This window comes from Drosophila teissieri, chromosome 2R (assembly GCF_016746235.2).
Source record: "Drosophila teissieri strain GT53w chromosome 2R, Prin_Dtei_1.1, whole genome shotgun sequence".
NCBI classification, from domain to species: domain Eukaryota; kingdom Metazoa; phylum Arthropoda; class Insecta; order Diptera; family Drosophilidae; genus Drosophila; species Drosophila teissieri.
Genome location: NC_053030.1, coordinates 9,542,879 through 9,564,359, shown reverse-complemented (window position 1 = coordinate 9,564,359; position 21,481 = coordinate 9,542,879). Strand labels below are relative to the sequence as shown.

At 40.6% G+C, this 21,481-nt stretch overlaps 2 protein-coding genes across 6 annotated transcripts; both read right to left on the bottom strand.

Moving 5' to 3' along the window:
• Positions 1-683: 683 nt before the first annotated feature.
• Positions 684-9,883, bottom strand: LOC122614069 (protein quiver). 2 transcript variants are annotated; one of them, XM_043788539.1, is made up of 7 exons: positions 9,266-9,883; positions 7,689-7,756; positions 7,554-7,630; positions 6,122-6,178; positions 5,172-5,224; positions 5,016-5,109; positions 684-4,853 (listed from the first exon to the last, which is right to left on the bottom strand). In XM_043788539.1, exons 3-7 carry the CDS (start codon positions 7,600-7,602, stop codon positions 4,630-4,632), a joined length of 477 nt encoding a protein of 158 aa, XP_043644474.1. In that variant the 5' UTR covers positions 7,603-7,630; positions 7,689-7,756; positions 9,266-9,883; the 3' UTR covers positions 684-4,629. The 2 variants fall into 2 exon arrangements, with proteins under 2 accessions (XP_043644474.1, XP_043644475.1); XM_043788540.1 differs by lacking the exons at positions 6,122-6,178; positions 9,266-9,883 and adding an exon at positions 6,901-6,948 and having other exon boundaries at positions 7,689-7,789.
• Positions 9,884-10,051: 168 nt separating this feature from the next.
• On the bottom strand, positions 10,052-16,178 carry LOC122612648 (aquaporin). 4 transcript variants are annotated; one of them, XR_006325642.1, is made up of 6 exons: positions 15,995-16,178; positions 12,549-12,619; positions 12,265-12,420; positions 12,060-12,203; positions 10,663-11,236; positions 10,052-10,352 (listed from the first exon to the last, which is right to left on the bottom strand). XR_006325642.1 is itself a non-coding variant. In XM_043786396.1 (6 exons), the coding sequence occupies exons 2-6, from the start codon at positions 12,582-12,584 to the stop codon at positions 10,317-10,319; spliced, it is 795 nt and encodes a 264-aa protein (XP_043642331.1). In that variant the 5' UTR covers positions 12,585-12,619; positions 15,995-16,177; the 3' UTR covers positions 10,052-10,316. The 4 variants fall into 4 exon arrangements, 3 of the variants coding, with proteins under 3 accessions (XP_043642331.1, XP_043642332.1, XP_043642333.1); XM_043786396.1 differs by having other exon boundaries at positions 10,814-11,236; positions 15,995-16,177; XM_043786397.1 differs by lacking the exon at positions 10,052-10,352 and adding an exon at positions 10,512-10,547 and having other exon boundaries at positions 10,814-11,236; positions 15,995-16,177.
• Between the last annotated feature and the right edge of the window lie 5,303 nt (positions 16,179-21,481).

Below are 21,481 nucleotides of genomic sequence, written 5' to 3'. Positions count from 1 at the left end.
TTAAATGATGGGGTTTCCAGCGTATTTACCACTGCCGCACTGTTTACAGCTAAATTTAAGCAGTTGGCTGAGCGCAAACGTTCAAAATCGTTCTTCAGCAGCGGGACACGTTTTTACTTATGGGCGGCCATTACGAATGAAAATTCGGAGTTGTCGGAGTCGAACGAAATCGTCGCCACAGTGGCGAAATTATTTTGGCTAGGCCTCCAGGGGAAATAGTTAACCGTTTTGAGTGCGGTTTTCGGCTAAATCTGTGGAATTTTGTGAGGGGTCGCATGCATACATTTGGATAGCCGGGGCCCAGCTGCATTTATTTATTTTGTTGTTAATTTACGCAGCCCCAAATCACCAGGTGCCCAGCTAGTGGTGGGCAAATAATTCGGAGTGGCCAGGCGTTAGTGCTTTTCGTTCGGGCTATCGAAAGACTCACCATTGCGGTACCGGCCGAGATGTGCTAACGCGAGGGTTGTTACATTCGGAATTTCCAATTTGTTTTGTAATGCAAAATGCAATTTTGTAATTTTAAATGTTTCGTTGCACGACCGACAACAAATGATAAAATAGTAATTCTTCTTAAATGAGTTAAACAATTTGTTGTTTTATTTTTGTGGTGGATGCCTTAGCATTTTATTTGACTAGTTTAAATGAAATTTATTGTACATACAAATAATAACTTCACTTTATAACTTCCTTTAAATGCTTTTGTTTTATTATAATCTCTTACAAGGCTTTTCGTACTCGCTGTTTTGCTTAACTTTGTTTATTTGCTGGTTACAATGTCTTGATAGTTGATTAAGGTGCTCGTTGACTTAAAGTTTGCTCAATTTGTTTTCGAATACACTTAAAATAAACGCGCTAGTCCTTAACAATTTCTGGGGATAATGCTGATTTGGCCAAGCGATTTCGAATGTTGGTAATATGTTGGTATTGGTCCAGCAAAGCGAGTTGGAAGCACCTGCTTAGTAAAAAGAAAGCCTCAAAGCCTTATTCTTTAAAAGCCCCAAGCAGAAGAAGCTTGATTTCAGAGATGCCAAGATCAAGATCCCGCGCCGATCCTCCAACGGTCTTTCAGCTGCCTTAGTATCCTTAGTTCTTTGGGTTCAGGCTGGTTCACTCGTTCGATCGTAATTCACAATCGTTTTTGGGGAATGGCCGCACGGACGTTCACAATTACAGTTGGGGCGGCCACCGCCTGTGGCCAAAAGCGATTTTATTTGGGAATACTCGCCGGTGACAGGCGGCGGCCAGTTTTTCATTTTTCATTTCTACCCTCGAGGTTTCAGATGCTCGGCAATGCACGCGCGCCTGCCGCCCACAAAGTGCGAAAATGCCTTTCCGAGCGGAAATCAAACAGTACTTTCTACAGTATTTCGTGGCACTTGTGGAACGGCTGTCGCGGCATTGCGACCACTGTGGCATGGATTGCGATGGCGTACATGATGAAAAACATAGTCAGACAGTGGTGTCGTATGTGAAAAAGCACCATTTTCGTGGGTGGCTGTGGGTGGTGGGCGTGGCGCAGCTGCGAGAGAGGGCAGGATGTCCATCTGTCGCGTCTGCGCAACCTTGTTGGTGGTGGAAGAGAGTGGCGTGCGCAGGGGGAGGCTATTTATTATTATTACAGCATATGAAACATAAGCTGCACGTATTTAATTGAAAATACCAACATCTTCGAGAGATTCCTGCGTACGCCACTGGTGGAATTTGTGTCGCGCGCGCGTCACTTGGTGAGGTGAGTTGGGGTGAGTGGGTGAAATGGTGAGTTGAGGTGAGTGGCGGGAAGAACTTGATGTGTGCGTGGTGAGCTGAGGTGTAAAGTCAATTTAAAATCTGAATTATCTGCTATTTTCAAGATGGAATATTGAAACCGAAAACTAAACCATAACTCAAATGAAAACATAAAAGCGACTGCTGATTCTTCTAGAGAGTTGGTTTTGTGGGCTTTTTGTGTCTCTTTGGTTTTTCTCATTTCCTTGCAATATTCATCAACCAATACCAATAATCACTTGAGTTAGCATTTCGCTATATTGGTAAGATCTTTGATATTAATTTAGTGCTTTTTGTATTGTGAGGAATCTATGGATGTGAAGCTAAGACCCAGCATTATCGGGCTGTTCAGACGGATTTAATATTTTGGTTCAAAAACGCGCCTACAAGTAGTAAAAATTCACCATTGGTTTATAGTATATTCATGAGTCGTTTGTTGTGTGTTTTTCTCTAAGTGCATAGCTAATTTTGTAACGGTATCGTCTTTTCTGTATATTTTTCGCTAACATTCAGTGAGTGTATCTGTGATTTTGTGTAATCTTTAAGTTTTTTTCAGTATATGCTACAGGTGTGGCTCTAGTGAAAGAGTTCTATGTGGTTTCTGTTTTGGAAGAAAGTTAGTAAAAAGATTCTTAGGATCAAAGTTAGTTGTTATAAGAGTGAAAGATAATTGAACAGATAGAAAGATATACAGAGAGATAGAGGAGATACAGAGAAAGAGAAATAGAGAGTATGTAGGCGCTGAGATAGATGTTGGAACTACAAAAAGTACTAAATTAAAATATGTTATTTTTTGCACTACAAAATCCGTGTGTGTTTCTTTTTAAGTTCATTGCCTTTTTCGATTTATGTTTTTTGTTTAAACTTTCGAACGCATTAACCGTCAATCAATCAATCAAATACTGGTTATAAGAATATTGTCAACATTCACAAACCAAAATCGTTAAGATATTTGTGGTTAAAATATATAAGTTTATCTGTAATCGAACAAACCAACATACCAGGAAAGCAATAAATAATACAAATAAAACTGAAGAACGATTGGTGTAAACATTGCATAGGGAATTTTCGCTAAGTGTTTTGGGGTTTCTGGAGCGGGAGGGAGGCAGGAGGGTGCTGGATCGGGGAAGGAGTGACAGTGTGTATGTGAACCACCAAGATAGGCCGGCTAAAATCCGATATCCCATCCATCTACGAGTGAGGCAAGATCGAACTAAGAAAACGGTGCGCAACTGTACTTGACTTTTTTGATTTTAGTAGGTTTTTTCTTGGCTTCTGACTTACCTGTGCCCAAGCAACGAAATTAGTTCTCATGCTTCCCTGTTGGACGGATACGGATTTTCTATTGATTTCTTTTAGTTAGTTTTGGTAAGCATTTTTAAACTAAAGCCAAGTCTAGGTTAAGTATTGTACAAATGCGTGGGCAAAAGTGCACGATTGTTGAAAAGTTGGTTAAGTGAGTAGTAAGTAGATAAAGCAAATTTAAGCTAAAAAGTAACAGCAACGGTTGAGAGTAAATTTTGCTAGAAATATACGTATGGTAAAAATGGTTGTTTATTAGCCAATCTTCAATTATACAAATGAAAAGGTTTACGCTTAGAATACAAAACTTCAAGTCGAATACGCTAATCGAGATGATAATCATAACTATTCATTCATAATATTAAGTCAAATTCCAAAAATGTAAATAATAAACTATATAAGCTATAATTCCGATTCGATTCGTTTTAAAACTATCACTAGCATGAATGAGAATTGATTTTAATTTCAATTTCACAATGAGGGATACGGGTTTATTACGGGTCTAGGGTTTGGTATCGGAATTGGGAACTGGGAGCTGGGAATTGGGAACTGGGTCTTCTACTTACAATCTAATTATCACTTGTTAACATAAACCAAAGGGACCAGGGTGATTGGTACTTTATACAGTTTGGTGCTGGTGGCAGGTTCTACTCTAAGGTCGATAGGTCACCAAAGCTCGGTCTCATTGTTGCTTCGGTACGTGATATGATGCGTGGGATTTTAGTTGGTTTTGGTGTCCAAGCGAGAACCGAGAGTACAGCTTAATGGCTAAGATCTAGGGTACAGAGTATTAACAACAAAGTAACGTTTTATGCATTATGGAGTTTTCCTTCGACTTTGGAATAAACAAGATGAGCAAATGTTCCACTTGGTAACTGCAATACTTTTGGGATGAACTTTGATGTTTTTGGGGCTGGCTATGTACACAGTGTGTCTGGGGTCGAGTTATTCCAAGTTTACATATGATTTAGACAAATGTTCAAAGTAAGTTTATAAACGAATTAAAGTGTGAATCGATTACTGGCTTTTTGGTTTTTGGTTTATCCCTCTGGTCGGGGCATTTACAAATGTAAGTAACAACGAAATCAAAATGTAATAACCACTACGATTCCTACTTAAGCGCTACATGCTTCAGCTTTAGCATCAACAACATGCAATTCAAATACCGAGTACGAGTACTGTGACTAAATTCGATTCGGATTCGGATTCGACTTCGATGCGATTCGATTAAACTCGCTTAGGGTGTGTTTACTGTGTGTGATAGAGAAATAGAGAAAGCCTTCTGTCTTTGGAAGCTTTGGTATGCATTCACATTCCGTAGATTGGGTTTTCGAGTCTTCGCTTGGTGCTGATCGAAGCTTCTCGAAGTCCGACCTTTGCAGACTGTGCTCCAAAACAAATCAATCGAAACTGTTATCGTAATGAAATCAAATCAATCTACAAATCATACGCTTAGATAGAGAGGAAAAGAGTTAGTGAGTGTGTAGGGTTTTCTCTGGCTGTGTTGTATGTTCTGTATGTTCTGAGTATGTGGATTTCTGTGGGTGAGCCTAACACTTTCTATCTGCTGAGCAATTGACCCATTAGCCAAGACACTGCCACTGCGATGGGTATGAGATGCAGCTGGCAACCGTTAGTGTGTAAATTTTTACTAGAATTGCACATATCTTCCTCACAAAAGCACATATGTCCATTGCCTGAACTTTCCATCATGCACACGTGATCGACCATGAATAAATTGATCTGTAACTGTGACGTACACATGCGTCGCACCACCTCGTACGCTGAAAGAGAGAGCGAGAGAAGAGAGAAAGAGACGGCGAAACGCACACACAGGGTGTCGATCAATCAGTCAAAGGATAATCAATTGGCAATGGGCAGACATCTGGGTACAGTCACGTCCCAAGTCCGGGGTACAGTTGTGTCGGGTTGTGCTAAGTACTCACGTGATCTCTGATGCCGCACCATTTTCACGCAGCAACCGTTGCAGGTCATCAAGGGGGGTTGGTCCCTTGGCAGGGCCGTATAGTTGAAGGGATCCTGCATAATTGCAAATTATACCATTTTAGTCTATATAGTCCGAATCCAATGTTTTTTAATACCTTGCAGCGGGCATCTGTCCAGGAGTCGCACTCATAGCAGTAAATCGATCGCGCTATATGAAAAGATATTTCGTTATTATCAACTTTCGACTATAGAACGCTCCTCTGCTGATCTTCGGACTAGTTTGGGGTTAGGTTAGTTTGGGTACAGGAATGCCAAAACGTGCAACAAACAAAAGCATGCCATCAGGCAGAAAACATCTATCCATATAAATTCCTTGTAAATCTTTTCAATTCGTTAAGTGTTGAACAACAATTTTGTCTGAATAAATTACATTGCAAAGAAATTTGTACAAAACAAAATACACATTTATGTCTTAGGATTTACTAGGGTTGTATTTTGTGAAAAAGTGTCATTTAAGGCATGCACGCACACTCTCACATATGAAGTATACAGGCATACAGAGGTAAAAATGATTTCAATATCGTTATTCCGGGTATAGTTTGTTTCAGATCATTGATCTTTTTGATGATTTTTGATTCTAAAGAAGCTATTTTATTCCGAAACGCTCTTTACCGCAGATTTTCAATGAATATTTAGAGGGTAGTACGAAAAGAAAACTAAACAAAGGAGGGATGTCGAATAGCTTTGGTGCCAAACAAACTAGAGAAAAGTGCAAACTAAAGATAAGTGAAGTTAGGAAAAAGGTAATGGGGATGCCCCAAAGAACTGAATGGATATTGGTGGCATAGCTTTAGAAGTAAACGAGATAGCCTTAAACTATCGGCAGATCGAGCTTTGAATACGAAAACGATAAGATCTTGGGTAACACTGATAATCCAAAAATATTTCTTATTCATGGCGAACTCGAAATAAACCGACTCGAGTTAGTTAGAAATAGATTGTACATATACTTATGCATGACTCTTATTTTTTTAGATTTTGGCAAAAAGGTAATCAATGGGTTTAAGCAAAAGGTTTCTGGTTTGGAAAGTCAATGGACTCATACTTTGACATTCGGCTGAGGTCTGCGGAATCCATATGAAAGTTAGAAATCCGATAACGGCTGCAAATAAATAATGGAAGAGAGAGAGCAAAGTAGAAGTGGGCAGTAGAAGGAGCACAAACCAAAGATACAAAATCAAGGGGCTTGGTTAGGGGTTAAGTGGGCACCAGACTATGCCCCGTGCCAGGTACAGTTGATCCCGCAGCTTGTTCCGATTCCGCGCATTCCCCCGAGCAAGCACAACTGTACCTGTCATTGAGTTATCGGCTGACTTTGGGTAAGTTTGAGGAGAAAAGAGTAGTAGTTGGTGGGTGAAATGTCAAGACTACACACGTTGGGAATTACGTTTACACCGCACACTAGGTTCCGATGCCATTCGACTCCACCGCCTTCTCAAATATGAACATTACCAAGGTGACAGTGTTGTAAAAGGCAAAGAGGAAAGACTTTTTACAAATTACGTTTACATTTTGGTGTGAACTTCACTGCAAATCAAGACGCATACGTGTTGTTGTTGGATGTGACCAGGAATATGCAATATATATGGGTGGATAGAATGTATAGAGTACAGACAGCTGCTTACAGTCGATATAAAACGGCATTTACAATCAACGGCACGTACGAAACGAAACCAGAAATGAAAACCAAACCAAACTTAAATTGAACGCAACAATTGCTTTTCACGTTTTTACAGGGGATTATTTTCTTTTTAGATTAGTACGAAAACTGAAGGCAATTCTGTTCAAATCGAATGGGGAAATCATACGCAAAACGAAACTTACTTGGAAAACAATTATCGGTGGTAGCGAATTTTGCCAATGCCAAAAAAACTATATATATTTTTTGTTACCGATGGAATATGAAAAATAAAAATAATGTAAAAAATGTTTTCAATCAAATTCAATTGAATTGTGAATGGCTTAGCAGCTAAACAAATGAAAATCAATCATCTCGGTGCCTCATCTAAACAATTTCAACTCGATCGATCAGCTTGCTCTTAAATGGAACTCACCAACTTATTCACATTTATGCGGTTCTTTTGCTTAGTGTATATAATAAAATATTTTATGTGTGTATGTTTATGGAACTGTCAGTTGAAAATATCCTTAAAGAACCTAAACCAAATTAGTTCTTAGTATATTTAATCTTGTTTTTCCTACACTATCTCATCTCTTTGTTTTATTATTGAAAAATCTAATATATTTATCTTTATTCGAAATTCCCCAATAAGTACTTTGATCTGCGATAGAATATAATGTTATGTCCCATAAAGTAGCGATAACTTATGCTGGCCATCGGTTTATTATTCGGCATTTGTTTATCACTCAATTCGAAAAGGTGTTGACCTTTGTTCATTAATATTTGATGATTATTTCTCGGACTAAATCTGAGTGCTAGTTTGATGTGTGTGAGGATGGATGAGTGAAGGGATTACCTGTTAATACCAACAGCCAATTGCCAACTGCATTTCTCTGCGTCCACATCTTGCCGCTTTTCCGCCTTTCCACCCACCTGGAATGATTTGTTTTAATAATCTTTTTCAATGTTTTACTTAGAGTGGGCAGCTTACTTGGAGTGGGCCAAGAATATCTGAGTTTATACTATCTGCTGTCCGCAATTTGCACTCACTTCCGGTTCCTGTAGCGAAGCATTATAATGCCGTCACTAAAAGTATTTATTGATGATATTTTAATCATTTTAATAATTTACATCGGAATTACATCTTTAGCTTTTATTATCTTCCTTTTATTTTCCTTCCCCGTATATTGTTTTAATTATTTTTATACATGATCAGTGTCTAAAATTGACTTAAGCACTACAGAAATTCCAGCAAGTTTTCCCCAGAAGCGCTTCCTATTTAAGTCCCCAGGGTTTTCCCACAATAGAATGGGAAGCATAAAGATTAACACTTTCCCGAACTGTGACCAACTCTGGTTTCCCAACTTTTATGGCGCGTTAATGGTGCACACGGGCGAGGGTCGCCCCATGAGTTTCGATGCGTTTGATTTGTGGCGCTCGAGTTTATGGCGACACTTTAAGTTGCCGCGGAACAGCCTCAGATGCGTACGTCAATATGGCAATATAAATATGTGGCGTATATATAGAGCGCCCAGATATAAGTGGATCAAAAACATGGCTCTAAAAATAGAGTCGCACAACCTCTAATAAGTGTTCTAGGTCAGTGGGTGTGAGTGTTGGTGTTTCTGCTTCTGCTTCTGTTGGGCGGATGAGTTCAAGTCATGGCTGCTGCTGATGTCAATGCTTTCTTGCCACCCTGGGATTGACCGGCTCTTCGAATGCTAACCATCGGTGTATCATATCATATCATATCATATCTGTCGACTTCCACATTTCACACGCCGCTCTGCATTTTACACATTTTTTGTTCGGCTTGGCCGAATTTATTGTGGCATTTTTTGCATTGAACTTTGGCAAAGTGTCAAAATACTGCGAGGGCGGGCGATCAGAAAAGCGAGCGGAGCGGCGGACCGAACTATTTATATTTATATGTATGCCACTGCTAAGAATATTCTTAAAGCGAGTCGAAATCAATGGGGATAACTGACTAATGGATACCCATTGTTAATAAATAAACAAATAAATAACAAGTGCTGGTCCACTTATCAACGCTCATTTTTCAGATGGTCACTACTTTAAGTACTTAAATTTGTTAATTACTGCAGCAGATAATGGTATTAATATTGGTTTTAGCTTTGATATCCATTGATCTGCCCACTAATATACCCCTTGATATCGGGGGAGCATTAAACTAGCGAACGGTCTATCGATCTTTTCAGGTTAAGGTTTTGGCTTGGCAGCACCCAATTTAGAACAAAGTGTTGTCAATATGGAACCCACTATAGCATACAGCACCACTGCATCAAACATAATTGAATATGGGATCAGAGAAATATTAAATTGGTGGTTGACTTGCATTTGGCATGCATGCAAGTGGGTCAAATTGTGGTTCCCGCGCAACAAGTGTTCGCAATGCCAGCGTTTCAGCGATGATTATAGCTACGATCACATTTCCCGGCTATTCATCACGTTTTAATGGCTCTAACGAGCTAATTGCATAGTGGGTCAAATGCGGAGCAGGGCTTCAAATGCCTTATTTTTAGACCTTTGGACCGCCCAACTACTTGCCTTTAGTCCCAGTTCCTACTGGCCAACTGAGTTGGAGTCCTCGTTCATGTTTGACTGCCGCCTGGTTTTCGGTGGCCCAGACACACGCGAGTATTGATTTTGTGCGGTTGTGTTTACACCACGCTGCAGCCTCTCCACTTTTCCCAGCACTTGCCACTTGCCACTTTCCACTTTTGCTTTCCTTTCGCTTCACGTTTCACACTTTTCCGGGTCGGCTGGGTCGTCGTTTCATAAGATGTTCCCGATTCTCGAATCGATTGGCCAGCTTAACTCGGCCAACTTGTGTTCTTAGCCTTCCCGAGGTCTACTGCAATTTGCATTCGACCCTCGCCGTGGTCTCGGTCGCTTTTCCGTCGATTGCTGACTTTTCCTTCACTGCTTTTCTATTGATTTGGCCCACAACACTTTAGTGCATTGCTTCGCCTTGATTTTCCACTGGCCTTTCAATTCACCGTGCTCACTTGCCAATTGTTTAATTCACTAATTCGAATAATTTATCAATTGTCGAACAATAAGTTGTGGCCAATTTGTGTCGATAGCCGTTTTTATTTGTTAATTTTGTAATTTATTCAGCAGGTCACACGCAACGACAATGCCAACGACGGAGACGACTGCGGATTTTCCGATTTTCCCTTAACGCTTTTTGACAGTTTTGGCGCATGACGCTTTTGCCGTATGCTGCCGCGGAGCTTTTCCGCATACCAAGTGTTGGAAAAGTCGGCCGGAAAAGCTTGCAGCATAAGCTTTCCGTGGCGCTCTTTTCGAAGATGGAAAACCAAGGAAAAGTATAGTTACACTTTTATTTCAGTTAATGTTTTCCACTTTATTGTGAACGCATGAGAGTACAAGTAATTTTGTTGTAGATTGCATTTTAGGGCAGCTTACACATTAGATATTAGTTGGTTGAAAATGAACTTTGCATGAATAAATACATAAATACACACGAACGCAAAAGAACACGACATGGGTGTGTTAGACACTGAAATGAATGGATTAGACAAACAGATCTCATCTCTATCCCTAGATTCGAGTTGGATGGGTTTCCTTATATCTAGGCGTAGTCGCGGGCTCCCTCCAGTTTGCGCATCTGCAAGTAGATAAATTGCCATAAGTCAACAAATTGAGTTGGCCAAATAAACGGGGATGCAAACCGATCGAAATGGTGGACGGGTTCGGTTGAGAGGATTGAAGGTTTTCTAAACCAATGCTAGCGGTTCACGAAAGCGGCTTAGATTAGTTTTGCGTGCAGGTCGTAATAGCTTTAGTATACGAGTATCTGCTGCTAAAGCGATAAAACATAACACATTTAAAAGCAATAGTTAGGCGAGATATGGACAAATGGTTTGGGTTGCGGTTCGGTTTGCATCCCTGAAATCAAGTAACTTGGGAGTATTTACAATGCGAGTGTGAGTGAGTGTTGTGATGGGTGTTTGTGTGTGTGGTGTGTGGTGAATGGTGTGTGATGGGTGTGTGTGTGTAATGGGTGGGTGGGATCACTGATCAGTAGAAGGACTCCTCGCTCCAGGCGCTTATCAACCTGACTCTCACCTCGCGTTCGTCGGCGTGCGTTCGGTACTTCTCGGATGCCTCGTTCGCCTTCGGCACGGGCTTCGCCTCCAGGACCTGGGTGTAGAGCAGGGCGGCTGCCACGCCCCCCAGCACAGGTCCCACCCAGTACACCCAATGCGACGTCCAGACGTTGGTGGCGAAGGCGGTGCCCACGGTGCGGGCGGGATTCATGCTGGCCCCGGTGTAGCGGATGGTGCCCAAGTGGCCCAGGGTCACCGCCATGCCGATGGCTAGGGGCGCCGTGTAGCGGGAGTCCGGCTTGTGGGGATCGCAGGCCCCGAAGACGACGAGCACCAGCAGGAGTCCCAGGAAGAACTCGATTCCCAGGCCCTGCAGCTCGCTGATGTTGGGCGCCAGGGAGGTGTGACCCAGGCCATTGTGGTAGTCTTGATCGATGAGAATCTAATGGGTTGGTGTACAAAAAACATTAGATATAGATTATAGATCATTTCCACTGGTACATGGCTAGGCGTGTCCTTAATCCGAAAAGGGAATTATAGCTGACTAGTTGTAAAACATAGAATAATATATGTAAATATAAAAATAATAAATTAAGTGCTGTATTTTTAAGTTAGTCATAATAAACAGTGGGTGCTTAATGTTGAATTATTATCTGCCTGTTGAAACGTTAAGCTTTGTATTTTATAAAATTCATCCAGAAAATGCGAGTGTTTAATCGTATATACATGCTTGACATTGGCATATATGTTATTCTTGACACTGGCATATATGTTATACTTGGCAATGTCATCATCCGTATCACTTATCCACTCAGCGAAAGAAAGCAGTGGTCAAAACACAAGTCATTTTTAACCGCACCGGATGTGTGGCAATCAAAAATTTTATAACATGTATGTCTTAGTACGACATTTAAAGTAAGCGAGATAAGTGTATATATGTATATGCATTGCGACCAATCATCTTAAAACCAAAGGGTTATTATACTCCAACATTTGAATAATACACTTTATTTATATACAATTTTATACCTCTTGGAAGCTCATTGAGTCATTTATAAACCAAATGGGTTTTTTTTAGCTTTGATGACGTTTGGATAGAACATAGAAGTGCAAATTGAAAACGCTGTCTTCTCATAAAGATGAAATCGGTTTAATCGATGTGTTTGGAAAACAACCCCCATTAATGTTTTAAAAAATAGTGCAAAAGCTTATTTGAACTTATATATACTCTTGTATTTACTCAGATATATATATGCAATGCCTACCTTGACCGCTGCAGTTCCAGCAATGGCACCCAGGCACTGGAAAATCACATAGAAAATAGCCCTGATCAAGCTGATTCGTCCTGCGACCAACATTCCAGCGGTGACGGCAGGATTCACATGACCGCCACTCAAGTGGCCCACAATCTGCAAGGAAAGTATAGGTATGAACATAATCGCAGTAAGAGCAGTATATCAGGAAACCCACCGTGATGGCCATGAAGATGGCCAGGCCAAAAGCCAGGGCCTTGAAGGTGCCATCCTGATCCTGGGTGCAAGCACCACAGGCAAAGAAGTTGAGGATCAGGTTGCCCAGGAACTCTCCAATCAGGGCCTGCCACAATCGCAGCTCCTTGGATTTGAGCTGGAATGCACACAAATAAGTAAAGTAACCACATTCTGCAAGGTGTATTTCATTAGCTTCAACAATGTTGTTATCATCTACTGACTAGTATTTCCATTAAACTGGGTTTTTTTATGATCTGAACTCACCTCATTGAGACCCAGCGAGTATTCGAACTTTCCCATCTTCTTGGCTTTGCTTTCCAACTGAAACTGGCGGACTGAAAGAAAACACACGGAAAAATCAGTGAACGATGTCTGGTAGTTAATGCAAATGGCAATGCAAAATGCAAATGGAAATGTGTTTGAACATGGATGTGGACAATTGTCGGACTTCAGCAGGTAGTTAGCCACTTTAATCACTCATTTAAGGTGCGATATTGTTTTGGCCTCTGGCGACAGTTTGACAATCTGCACTTCCGCTGCAGTTGTCTCGATGCCTAATTGGCCGACACTTTTGTCTGGTCTTCAATTGGAAAAGTCGCAGTTTTGAGTCCAAAAATGTCCGAGCTTTATCTTCGTTTATTTATTTAATGCTCAACTGAAATGTGGGTAACTGCAGGCGACCCTTGGGCCATCCTCCTCTTAGCTCTACGACGCCCAGCTTATCAGCAATCGCAGCTGCATGTGAGAATGTATTAAGGCAAACAAAGTGTATACTATTTAATTGGCAACGAGTCATAAAGCGCGGTAAATATTTGAGCACAACGCCGTGAAGGAGTGAACAGCACTCGCGAATGAGTGTTTGACCGGCGGTTAAGGGGTATCACCAGGTTGAGCAGCCGCGGGGGATTAGGCCTGTTTTAGAGTGTTCTAGAGTGGCATCAGTGGATGTTTGCTTTGCTGTTCTTATTTGGCGCAATGCGGTCACGAACAGTCCCAAAAATGGGCTAAGACTTGTTGGCCATGCCCCCACACTTGAACATCAAGAGCTTTAAAAATACATACATATGTACATATGTATAAATAATTTATATTGCATATATTACTCCATTTGTAATCAATCAGTGAGCGGTCAATGTTAATTCCCATTTTCTATGCTCGCAAAGCATTCAAGTTGTTCATCACTTTGGGCATTTACTTTTCTAATGCAATCTTAATGAATTTCGTGTTTCATTTGCGTCATCTACGAGTATGAGTCCCATATCGATATCAGCCAATAGACTCAAGTGCTCCGATATGAAAACGCGAGTTCTGTTCCCTGATTGAGGTGCAGGGGGTGCGCTGGATGAGAATGAGCAGATAGTAATTGAGTTGACTTAAGAGGTTGGGCCCACGGATAAGTGGAAAGCCTTGCCATAGAGCGAAAATCTGCCCACACAACTATTTCCATTGACTGGGGCTCAAGTGGGCAAAAACCTGAGAGTTTCAATATTTGTCATCGCCCGTTAATCATTGCATTGTAAGCAGAGATTGAGCGTGTAATAATAATCGTTATTAGTTTCTATGAAATGCTTTAATTGGCCAGCTACCGACTGACATTCCACAGTGCGGATTCACTAGTGCTGATTATCTCCCTGGAGCTAATGGGAATGGCTAAGTGGTGTAGAACCACAAGGTGCTGGGTCCTCGAATGAGAAATCCAAGCAATTAATCGGCTCTGATTAAAGTTTGCTTTGCGATTACTTCGGGGCGCTATTTATGGATGATAAGCCTGTTTTATAATTGGAAACCCAATACCCCATACCAATTCTGGAATTTTCAATGGCGCGCTAACAAATGTGGGTAAATGTGGCAGTGTGTAAGTGGTCCGTGCCAATTCGCATAATATCCGAACAGTAAAGTAAAAGTTTGCTCAACAAATTAGCACAAACGGCGAGAACAAAACCCACATAATTCACACAATTCCACAACTCAAACAATTCACATAATTCGCACACCCAACAAAGTCGAATGCATTTCAACGCATTTCGGGCTGATTTTCGTCATTCGGGGCATTTTTGAGACTTTCGAAACGTGTATGAACAACGGGTTCATGAACTTGAACTCGCGCCGAATTGAACCGCGAGGCGGCTAAAAATGTGTTCCAATAAAATTTAATTATATGCAAATATTGAAGAATGTCGTTAAGAAAAATCGCCGCACACAAAGACATTCGTCATTAATTAAAAACATGCAGATAACACGGGGATAAATCTTTCGCTGCTGCGACTGATGAGCTAATATCTTTGCGTCTGCTTTTATGATGTATTTTTATGGACTCTAAGGCGAGTAAACAAATTATCTTGACCACTTCTCAAGTGATTTCGACACTACTGCCGTTTTGAGTAGCATTTAGTGGCATCAAAGTGATTACCAACGAGTGATGTATTACCAACACGGCAGTCACCTGACATCTGCCCATTCTAGTGTTGTTTTCAAAAGCTAAGGGACAACAATGTAATGGAACTAGTAGATAATCATGCCTAAAATCAGGAAAATGCTTTCCTGTACTCATTTTTATAGTCTTTGAACTGCTGTATGTGGGCTAGCCCCAATTGCGTTCGTCGACTGATGCCATTTGACGATATAGACGTTTGCAATTGTTGGCCGCAACTTTGTCACTTAAAAAGCCATAAAACTTACTTAAGCCTTAAATTTGTATGCAACGCCGAACGTGGGAGGGGCAGGAGTGAGGAGGAGTGATAAAAGTGGGGGAAAGCAAAAACACGGAGGCAATTGCAGAGTTAATAGCCCAAACTCCCACACGTGTTCGGGGCCACAGTGAAGCCCGGCTGACGGTGGACAGGGCACGCCAATTACCAAATCAGAGAGCAGAAAATTGCGGCGGTCAACCCATCAATCACAAGTGTCAGATATGAAGCGAGCTGAATGCCCCAAGCTCCGTAAGTCCCACTACCCATTACCCTATCATCGGATCATGGCATTGCCCTGCCCAATTAACAATTAGCCATTGAACACAATACCAAAATATAGAAATCTTAAAAGCTTAAACAGATCGCACGACGGCATCGTTTCACGCAACGCTGGTTTCAAAATCAAAAGCACAATAAAATGTCGCAAAGTTTGGGTGAATTTTTAAATACACATATTTTGGCATGCATTCTCATTCTATATTCGCGGCTTTTAATTACTCGGAATCGCGCTGGCGGACAAAAGTAAAAATTGTACATAAATTGTCATACTTTTACGATAGACACATGCGGGGGCAGTCTAGCCGATTTCAAAAAACAATAACAAGCGAAAAACAGATCAAAGTAGATTTGATAAATTGCGAAGAGAGGGGGTAGAACAAAATTCAAAACGGTATTACAACATAAGTTGCAGTGCATAGGAAGAAACTAAGCTAAATATTAAGTATGCTTGCCTAATACTAAGAATTTTCAGTAAAGCAGGGCAGTTATTAAACCTCATTAATATTGAATTAAGTTGGAAACGAATTCGAATTCTGATATAACTCGCTTGGAAAATAATATACTTTCGACTGAATTGTGTTAATTCAAAACGTAATATTCTGGCACAAGTGATTTGCTTAGATCTGAGTTCATTCAAAAAAGCATTAATTATACATTTGCTGAGATATTCTTTTTTCTATTTGCCCATTTAAAGTGGATGTTTTTTATGCATTTCATGATCACTTTCAATTAGAAGTTTACCTTGTTTTCTTATTAGCTCACTTTGGCACCTTTGCACCTGCTTACGAACTCGGCTTAACGGCAACAACGACAACAACTAACACCTAAACTTGCACTTAACAAATACTTAATTCAATTCGCCAGGAACTCAGCTCACTCCTCGAGCGATCCGCGCACTTTGACTCGACGACAAAAACTGCGCGCCCGCATTTGGCAGCAAAAAGCAAAAGGCAAAAAGCCACAGGCCCCAAAAACGATGGCGCAGAAAGAGCGCGGTGTATGAAGAGAGAGGCAGAGAGATAAACCAGGCGAAGAGCGCACAGATTAGCAAAATAATTATTAAATAATTGAGTGCTTTAAATTAACCATGTTTACTAACTACATGTTTATATACATGTCTAATTAATATTCAAAAACAAACTCGTTGTTTCGAGCTTACGACACTGCTTATATTCTATACATTATATTAGTATAATGTTCAAGAATAAGAAAGTAACTAAAACAATCTATTTTTTATAGTTGTATGACTTTCCTAACCGAAATACTTTATCGACTAAATGCACTTTCCGAAGTTCGAAAAGGAAATGGATTCGAAATTGCTTGGATGCGCGGGCGCACCGCTTAGAAACACAACACGCCAGGCACAGAAACTCACCACTCCCCACAACCATCAGCCTAGACACAAACCAAGCGAGAATTTTCAATTGAAAATTGCGACCAATCAGCGACTTTATGGACTGCAAATAGTTATTTAGGGGTAATACTTACACCCACCCATCATTCACGTCAGACAGTGACGCTTGCAGAAAAGTTTCCATTGCTTTTCGGTGTTCTTATCACACAAATGGGCCCAGAAACCATGTCTTCACAAACAATTTCATTAATTAATTTAGTGTACGCCAGGCAGAGAACACTGAACTTTTCCATGACATTTTGACGTAAAATCAAAATCACTTTATCTTTATGGGCGTTGTCTTCGAAGTTTATTTGCCTTTTTAAATGAATAACCGAAAAAGTCGCAGATCACAAATCCAAGCACACTTTTATGAGGCCGCCATAAATGCGCGTAATCACACATTTATGACTGTGAGCTTGGTGTAAAATGAAGTGTAATCGTATAATATAAGTAAAATATAAGAGTGGAAGTGATCGAGGGTGTGCACAGAAAACATTTTATTTGTATAATGTGCCTGAAGTATATTCAATCTGAATATGTTCGTCATAACTTAGCTAAGTATTATCTTTATGAAATGTATGTAATTTCAAAGTTGTGCATTAACGGAAATGAAAGTGTCTTTCCTGGTGATTTAGAGGTTAACGTCACCTCTTTATTAGACCAGCTTAGATTAAAAATACCACTTAGCATTATCTTAGAGCTTCTAGATTAGAAACATTATAGTACGAAATCAGTGTACTTCACTATAAGGTATCTTTAACATTTATAATAGGTATAATACAAATCAGACGGCTATTGCAACACGTGCCGATACGGGTACAAAAATGTACGAATCATGAATGGATTAAAAAATCCTCCTCATTAAATAAACAGATCATTTGCATTCTAAACTACAAAAGTTTGTATTTCCTAGTAAGATTTTCCCAATTTTAAATTTCTTATATCACAATTACAGAAATTTCATAGCGTTGCTAAGCATATAGTAAATTATTCGAATTTTCGTCTGGTTAATAATTGTGTTTATCAAATCCGACGACATATGATTCAACTAAATGTAGTTGTAACACTTCCATCGAAATGTGCCTCGGAGAAACAAACAAGTATAAATCATAGCCGAAACTCCCCTTAAATCATGACACACAACGTACTTGCTGTGGATAAAGATCTCTTCTGATTTACATGGAGCAAAAAGAACACTTCTTTATTGGGACAAAAAGGAAAATCAAGCACACCTTTCAGCTGAATGGGAACATATGAACCAGTGGACTCCTCCTGACACTTGACTCCTGACACCTGGGCAACGCCCACCTTTCAGCCACCACTCTCAATTGTCCTGCGATGACCTTGGCCCGACATTGCGCCCATTTGCATATGGCCTGTAATCCTGTGGCAGGGCTGGGCTTTTTGCTTATTTTTCCGCTGGCGTGGAGCCCCAATGTGAAATATGGGAAAGCAAAGTAATTGTGTCCTGACTGGCAAAATAATAAATTAGAAGTGTCCGGTCATAGCGCCCCCGAGTGGGAAGCCATTAATTAAATCAGACATAGCTGGAATTTAAAGCTGGCAGTCGCACAATTCAGTGATCTGGGGAGTGGGCTTTCTGCAGAGGGATTACTTCAACTTAATTAGTTAACTCTTCTTCTACATTCGCGATAATACCGAGGTATTTTCATTAACTCCTTGAAATCCACCATCTATATGCTGCTTTACGCCATGTTAGCATACTTACCGATAAATCAACATGCATTATCGGATCGGCCACTTCTGCACCTATAAAATGAGTTGCTGATATGCCAAAACTAGATTAAATGCTTTTAATCCAATGCCTGGAAACGCCGAACGAGTTTCAAGAAGAGTTCTCTGCTATTAGCGGAAGCATACATTATTTTCGCCGGCAAAGCGCTAATTTAGTTTTATTTTAAAGCCAAGTGTGCCTTGATTGCCGCTTAAAATCACATTGCGAAAAACCTCGGAACATCTGCGATGGCTTATCAGTATCGGACATAAGCAAATTTCAACAATTGCCATTTTTTATGTGCCCATTACCGTTCCCCATCGTAATGGGCTCTCGATATATAACACGTACGCCATCAGTCAACCTAACAAAAAAGGGGAAAAAGTGAGTAAAAAAATTGAAAACAAAACAAATCGTTCTTGATGTATTTTTATATAAAACAAAAGCCAGTGCGAGAACGAAAAACGAAGAAGTTGGGTAAACACAAATGGCAAATTGTACATGTACAAGTACAAGTGCTTGTGTCAATCAATACTGGAGTGCTGCGAACTTTTCGAATTCTCGCATTCGATAGATGGGATGGAGCCTTTTATTTCTGCTTAATTACCTGCAATTTTTGGCCCGGCACGCGCTTCCACATCGCTCATACGCAGCGTGTACACCGCGCATGCGGCAGGAAGTGAGTATACGCCTCGTGTGCCCGAATCAACCTTAACATTTGGCTGCGAGAATGCGAGGCACTCGCAGAGGTAGATCTGCGATCCATGGGCAGGCAGAACTCGGCTGCGATGCCCGCATAAGATTCAAGATTCGCTTCCACGAAAGCTCTTCGAAATATTTCCCACGGCGCATGCGTGAAGACAACTCGACGACAACAACGACAACAACTCCAAGCAGAGGTTAGTCATGGCTGCAAAAATATGATGGAGTCTCGAGATCGCGATCGCGATGGAGACGTAGATGTATACTCGTATGTAGATGACGATGGAGGAGAGGCCGCGCCGGCGACAAGCGACTGTAAATGTGCAAAACAAATAGCTCTACAACAATCCAACATTTCGAATTGGACTTGGACGAGGCTTGCCAAAAAACAATAACGAGAACCGCAAGAGCAGACACAATGAAGCCAAACGCCAAACGCCGAACGCCAACAGCCGCAAGCAGCGGCCTTATTGAAACATAGTGTGTGATATGCGCGTACAGTGAACGCGGGCTAAGGCGGATGCCGAAACTGAAAGCATAGCTGTGGAACTCAATATACATATGCTAGTTACTTAAAATTTATGAAATAAAATTAGAGATAAAATTATATGGAATACCCAGAAGAGCACATAAATTACTTGGATTGCGAGTATATTTAAGCCCCCAGATTGTGCTACTCTAAAGTATTTGTATTATGTACTATAATGTATATATTATTATGTACTATAAACTTGTACTTTAATATATGTATATTTAAACAAAATGGCTTACACTATGTTTACTACTACTATATTTTAGTAGAACCTCCAAGGTACAGTGGTACCCCACGTGCGCCATACATCATACCTAGAAAACCCATCTGAATCCGAGTTTGCATAGACCACGGTCTCGCCCTCACGCATCGCGGAGACCCACAGTTTTGCAGCGGGCCACTAACCAAGATTGATGGAGTGTCAAAAGGCGGAGATAGAGCATCGCAGTTGGGAAGGAGAAAAAAGTGGAGAGGGTGTGCGACATCGACCTTTATTCGGTTTTTGACTGCGCGGCTCGGGCCAAATCAATGACAGGCTCCCAGTTTTTGCCACCTGATTGAACCAATTTCGGGCCATTTAATTTTCCACCGACTCATTGGCGCTCATTGTGCGCCCAAATTCATTTCAATTCGTTTATTAGCCGCCCCCATAGGCGCAACTCAGTTTGTACCCATTCGGTGCGAGATTATCATCGTTTCTGCCTGTGCGCGCTTACACTTTTGTATTATTCATCTTTGTTTTCTTTATATGTATATATTATTATTATTTTCTTCTTTTTCGATCCACTTGGCGATCGTCCGTCATTTGCAGTTACAATTGCCAATGTTTCAATGTCAGTGGAGTCCGCTCCGCTTACGGTTATTATTGTTGCCGTATTTCGAATTGTTTTCGAAGCATCACAAGTGCCAAGTGCAGAGAAAACAGATAATTGCACAAAACTGAATTAAATTTAATTTGGATTTGGTAATTGCAGTGACCATTTGACTGATTTATGTGGTTTTGCATGGGTCCTACGCAAATTTGAATCGTTTCATTGGGGAAAAAATAGTTTCGGGATTTCCACTGTCACTTATTTACCATTACAGTGATTCTTATAAATATAAGTATAAGTTCTAAAGTGGGATATAAACATTTTTGTAGGTCCTTACTATCAGTAACTACCAATAATAACAATTGCTTACAATTATTTCTTCTCGGTTATTACTAAAACCCCTTTGTGCTTTCGATGTATTCAAAGTTTTGTTAAAGTTTAGCCCCATCTATTTTACAAACCTATCGTAGATAATCAAAAAACAACTTAATAACAATTAAAGCGACTCTACTTTGATGACTTCTACTATTCCCATCCTCGATGAAATTATACCTTCAATTGGTTTTCTTTGAGCAAACTCATAGGAGGAACTCATTGGTGAATGAAAAGCCAGTTGAAAGGAGGCGGCAGCCCAAGATCTATTGGCAACTCGGTGATTATTATCTCGCCCATTTAGCCAGAGTTCGTGCCATTTTAATGGTTAACTGGCATTAAACATAATTACTCATTAAAGCCACAAAGCCGGCAGGTCTTTCGCTTGACTTCCCCGAGCGAAGGCACAAGTAAGTTCGTCTGCGAGTTGGCTCTTGTTTTCATAATGGCCGAGACGCTTCCACAAACAAAATCGCAGCTCTTGACGAGCAAGTCTCCTTTTATTTTGGGTTGTCACTTGTTTTGTCAATAACTCGCAACTGTTGCTCTGTTAAGAGATAAAAATAGCCGCGACGACGACGTCGACAAGGTAAAAGCCGAGCAATCAATATGGCATATTAAAGTCGTGGAAAGCTGTTTAAAAGTGAAACTGATAAGGGCCAGCCGTCCATAGCCCATT